General features: G+C 38.7%; 1 protein-coding gene across 1 annotated transcript; it reads right to left on the bottom strand.

Annotated features, from left to right (window-relative positions):
- Window positions 1-3305: 3305 nt before the first annotated feature.
- LOC107006189 lies at window positions 3306-3821 on the bottom strand. Its single transcript, XM_015204808.1, has one exon. It carries the CDS (start codon window positions 3819-3821, stop codon window positions 3306-3308), a length of 516 nt encoding a protein of 171 aa, XP_015060294.1.
- Between the last annotated feature and the right edge of the window lie 1790 nt (window positions 3822-5611).

A 5611-nucleotide genomic window follows, 5' to 3' on the forward strand; every position in this document is an offset into this window, starting at 1 on the left:
CTAGAAAATGAATGGGCTGGAGGAAAGAAAATAAAGGCCCAAATTTGGTTTTAAGACAAGCTAAATAAAATATTAAATTAGCCAAATCGAATTTAACTTGTAAATTCGACTAAAACTAAAATAATATTAATATTTATTAATTAACGAGCCTCTTAATCTTAACAAAACATAATCAAACTAATTAATTCGCAAATATAAAGTGTAACTTTAATAAACAAATTACTAAAATATTTAAATAACCAATATTTTAGATGATTTTTCAATTTTGTAAAATATACTAATTAAATATAATCATGTAAGACATATACATTATAAAAATATTATAAAAAGTGACAAAACTATTTAAAATAAACTTAACATACTATTTTGAATTTTAATGAACTAATTATTCTAATGTTGGGAATTAAGAAGCTCGGTGATTAATTTATATTGTGGAGAGTCAAAATTGGGTGTCAACAACTGTCCTTCATTTTACTTGGATTGATGCAAGGAATTTGAGGAAAATGAAATTGATCAAACCAATTTTGACCGATCACATATTCATCTTTTAGGAAAAGGGATTTGGTACGGACTTTAGGGAGTATGAGAAACGGGTTTCCTACATATCTCAGGCTATATGAGAATTCAGGCCACTTGTAGTTCGACTCGATCGGTTGAAAAGGAAATTTATTATGCTAGATAACCTTTGGTTCTGGAAGAGTGACAAATAGGTTGAGTATGAAAAAAAGGCTTGTAATCTCTTAGGCATTGATGTGGTGCACTTCACACCCGTAGGCAAGAACTTACACGGACATAATTTCTAAACTCTTGGTGCACTGTCTCTTGGATTGGAAACTTGCTGCCGGTAGATCAAAGTTTTCAGATGCGAGACCGAAACTGGCGAAAACCAAAGAAAAACCCACATGCCTTATGATAGGGGTGTGGTTTGATTGTGGTGGAAGTCGCTCCTCTACTCGTGTCCTAAGAGTTTGACATTCCTCTTTGGACTGTGTCCCAGTTCGCTGCCTAGAAAATTTCCACGTTGTGCTGCGTCCCTTTTGACGTCGTCCGCACCTGTGGTTTTTGGAGAATTCATCCTTTCGGATGCTCTCGACAAAGACTGAGATAAAAACTCGTCAGCTAAAAAATGAAATTAGGATGTGAGACAGTGTCTTTTACCATGTCGACACTCAATTGTTCTCCTCATCATTTGACGTCAACCCGATCGGTCTGACGTAAAGCAAATAAAGCTTATGTCTGGTGTTTGCAATGTAATCTCCAATGTACTCTTCACTTTATGTCGAAATAAATAAATGCTGATGCGAAGCTGATATTTCTTTTGATGTCCATGCACTCTTCATGCTGATGTCAACATAAATGAAAAATGATGCAGTGCTGACACTTCTCTTGATGTCAATGTACTCTTCATGTTGTTTACTTTAATCAGAATAAAGGAATGTAGTTGATGCCAACGATTAGATAATCCTCCTTGGATGCCCGATTACTTCTCCGGCAGTTAATGATTTCTTAGGGGACATGAATATCTTCCTGTGATGCGTGAATTTCTATGAGGTGTGAAATATTCCCGCGATGCGTAATTTATGTGAGGTATGAATTCTTCTCACGATGCATAATTTCTGCGAGGTATGAAATCTTCTAGCGATACATAATTTATATGAGGTATGAAATCTTCTCACGATGCATAATTTCTGCGAGGTATGAAATCTTCTCGCGACGCATAATTTTCTGTGAGGCATGAAATCCTCTCACGATCCATAATTTTCTGTGAGGTATGAAATCTTCTCACGATGTATAGTTTTCTGTGAGGTATGAAATCTTCTCACGATGTATAATTTGACTCGCGATGCATGGTCTTCCGCAGTGCATGAGTATTGACTCTCAATGCATGATCTTCCGCGATGCATGACTATTGACACGCGATTCATGATCTCCCGCGATGAATGCATATTGACTCGCGATGCATGATTTTCCGCGATGCATGCGTATTGACTCGCGATGCATGATTTTCCGCGATGCATGCGTATTGACTTGCGATGCATGATCTTCCGTGATGCATGAATATTGACTCGCGATGCATGGATATCACATCACCTCAATGATGATAACGGTAAAATGACTTCCAGATAGTATATCGTCTTGATCGATAATAAAATAATTGTCCCCTTTATGGAAACCGTAAACTCTTCCTTGACATTTTCGTTTGATACTCCTTCGAATCTAGCTTGACATTCTTCATAAATTCCATGTTGTTGGAGATTGATTGAAATAAACAATTCATATTCCCATGTCTTTGACATAAGTGATATAAAATGATTCCTGCTTCTAGAAAAACTATTGATTCTGGGATGGTTTTCTACTCCTTTGACTTCTCCGTATTCATTCATCGGAAGAATTTGCCGATTTCAAAGCAAAGCTATTAACCTGCGTCCACAGAAAAAATTGTTAATTTTAAAAACAAACTGATTTGTGTCAATTTCTTCAGTTGTCTGCTCCTTGTTCTGCTATCTCCGGTTTGTTTCCCGATCTCCCGACTCTTGATGGATGAGACAAAATATTTTATGCCAAAACAAATGAAACATAAAAGGGAAAATTTTAAGAGAAATATTATCTAAAAAAAAGTCACTGCCCAATCATGTCATATGAGGCTTAACAAACTTCTTTGAGTCTGATGCTTGGAGGTCTATCTGATCATTCGCATGGGAGTTTTCGGAGTCACTCCGGACTTGTAGATTAACTCATGCTGAAATTTTGAGGCCATCCTCAAAATTTCTGTCCCAGTTAACTGTCCTGCTTATATTTTCACTGTAGCTGAGTAGATTGCGGAATTTTTGAGATCTTCTCTAAAATTCTGTCCCAGTTGCAGAACTCGAAACATCTTTAGTCTTGACTTGCTAAGGATGAATCTTCTTCTCGAGAATTTTTGAGTCCCTCTCAAAAATTCTGTCCCAGTTTCTATTGTAAAGAGGAATAGAAATCATACGGGAGATATGACCGAACCCTTGTGGTGCCTACGTATCCCGTTGAGGCAGGAATCAGGTCAAACGTAGTTCCCCTCTCAATGGTTGGCAAAATAAGAAGTTTAAGAAGGAACCGACCGAGGCCGACATAGGCCGTCTACGTATCTCATTTTTGAGAATTCCAGTCGAACGTAGTTCAAATACAAGGAAATACTAAAAAGGATAAATGGGGTGACTGAAACCGACATAGGCCGCCTACGTATCTCATTCTTGAGAATTCAGGTCAGACGTAGTTCATTACAAAAGGGGTAAAATATTAAGCAAAACAAATACAAGCAAACAGAATGATTACAAGTAAATAACAGAAATCAAACCAAAGCTTAACACGTAGTATCTCTTGACAGCATCCGAGTTGATAGGTTTAGGCCATACGGTGCCATCCATCTCCGATAGGACCAAAGGACATCCAGATAATACTTTACGAATCATGCAAGGACCTTGCCAGTTTGGTGTGAACTTTTCTTTGTACTCGTCTTGATGAGGAAAAATACGCTTAAAAACCAACTGACCTACTTCGAAAATTCTGGCTCTTACTCTTTTGTGAAAGGCACGAACCATTCTCTGCCTATATAATTGACCATGACAGACGGCAACCATTCTGTTCTCATCAATCAAGGTTAGTTGATCAATCCGCTTGCTAACCCATTCAGTGTTACTTAACTCAGCTTCTTGGATAATTCTCAAAGACAATATCTCGACTTCAGCAGGTATGACTGCTTCCGTTCCATACACTAGCAAGTATGGCGTAGGCCCAGTCGACGTTCTGACAGTCGTTCGATAACCCAATAAAGCATATGGTAACATCTCATGCCAACCTCGATGCTTGTCAATCATTTTCCTCAAAATATTTTTGATATTCATATTGGCCGCCTCTTAGCTCCGTTCATTTGGGGACGATAAGCGGTTGAGTTTCGGTGAGTAATCTTAAATTTCTCACATATATCTCTCATCAAGTGATTTGTTGTGATTTGCACCATTGTCGGTAATAATGGATTCTGGTACCCCAAATATGCATATCAGATTGTTGGGAACAAAATCAGCCACCACTTTCTTGGTTATCGACTTGTAAGAAGCTGCTTCCACCCACTTAGTGAAATAATCAATGACAACCAAAATGAATCTGTGTCCATTAGAAGAGGATGGCTCTATCGGACTGATGACATCCATTCCCCAAGCTACGAATGGCCAAGGTGAACTCATACCATTAAGTTCGTGAGGTGTCACTCTGATCAAATCACCGTGCACTTGACATTTGTGGCACTTTTGCACAAATTTGCAACAGTCATTCTCCATAGTCATCCAGAAATACCCGGCTCGTAAGATCTTTCTTGACAAAATGAGTCCAATCATATGTGTGCCACAAACTCCAGCATGTATCTGTTCAATAAGCCTCGCAGCTTCGACGGCATCAACGCATATTAGAAGACCCAAATCTGGAGTCCTCCTATACAGGATTTCCCCACTCAAAAAGAAATTGAGAGACATACGGCGTATCGACTTCTTATGGTTGGACGTAGCATCTTCAGGATAAGTTCCAGACTCCAAATACGTCTTTATATCAAAATACCAAGGCAAACTGTCTGGTTCTGCTTCGACATGGAAACAATGTACTGGATGTTCTTTCAACTCTATATCCAGAGGATCAATATAATCTGTATCCGGATGTTTAATCATCGAAGTGATGGTGGCAAGAGCATCGGCCAATTCGTCTTGTATTCTGGGAGTATGTCTGAACTCGATCTTACGGAATCTTTTGCACAACTTCTGCACATATTGTACGTAAGGTATAATCTTCGGGTTCTTCACAGCCCATTCTCCTTGAACTTGATGAATCAAAATATCTGAGTCTCTAATAACCAACAACTCGCAGACATTCATGTCGATGGCATTTTCAAACCAAGAATACAAGCTTCGTATTCGACCATATTGTTTGTGCAATTAAATCAAAGCTTAGCCGCCATGGGATAGTGCTGACCGGATTCTGACACTAAGACTGCTCCAATACCTTTACCTTGATGATTTTCCGCTCCATCAAAGAACAATCTCCAACCTAGATATGCTTCAGAAATATCCTCACCCACAAATGACACTTCTTCATCGTGAAAATAAGTCTTAAGTGGTTCATATTCTTCATCAACAGGATTTTCTGCAAGATGATCAGCCAAAGCTTGTGTCTTTATCGCTTTCTGAGTCACATACACAATTTCAAAGTCACTCAATAACATTTTCCACTTAGCTAACTTTCCGGTCGACATCGCCTTCTGGAAGATATACTTCAGTGGATCCATTCTGGAAATGAGATATGTAGTATAGGAAGACAAATAATGTCTCAGCTTCTAGGCTAGCCACGTCAATGCACAACACGTTCTCTCCAACAAAGTGTAACGAGACTCATATGGAGTTAACTTCTTGCTTATATAATAAATAGTCGTTTCCTTCTTTCCTGTTTCGTCATGTTGACCAAGTACGCATCCGAATGCACTATCTGAGACAGATAAGTACAGCAATAAAGGACTCCCTTCTCGCGGAGGAACTAATACCGGTGGATTGGATAAATAGTTCTTGATAGCATCGAAAGCAGTCTGACACTCTTC

This window comes from Solanum pennellii, chromosome 12 (genome assembly GCF_001406875.1).
Source record: "Solanum pennellii chromosome 12, SPENNV200".
In the NCBI taxonomy this organism is placed as follows: Eukaryota; Viridiplantae; Streptophyta; class Magnoliopsida; order Solanales; family Solanaceae; genus Solanum; species Solanum pennellii.

Bases quoted from the DNA above. Each gene is read 5' to 3' on its own strand.
- LOC107006189 (XM_015204808.1), bottom strand. From the start codon at position 3,821: ATGTTACCATATGCTTTATTGGGTTATCGAACGACTGTCAGAACGTCG.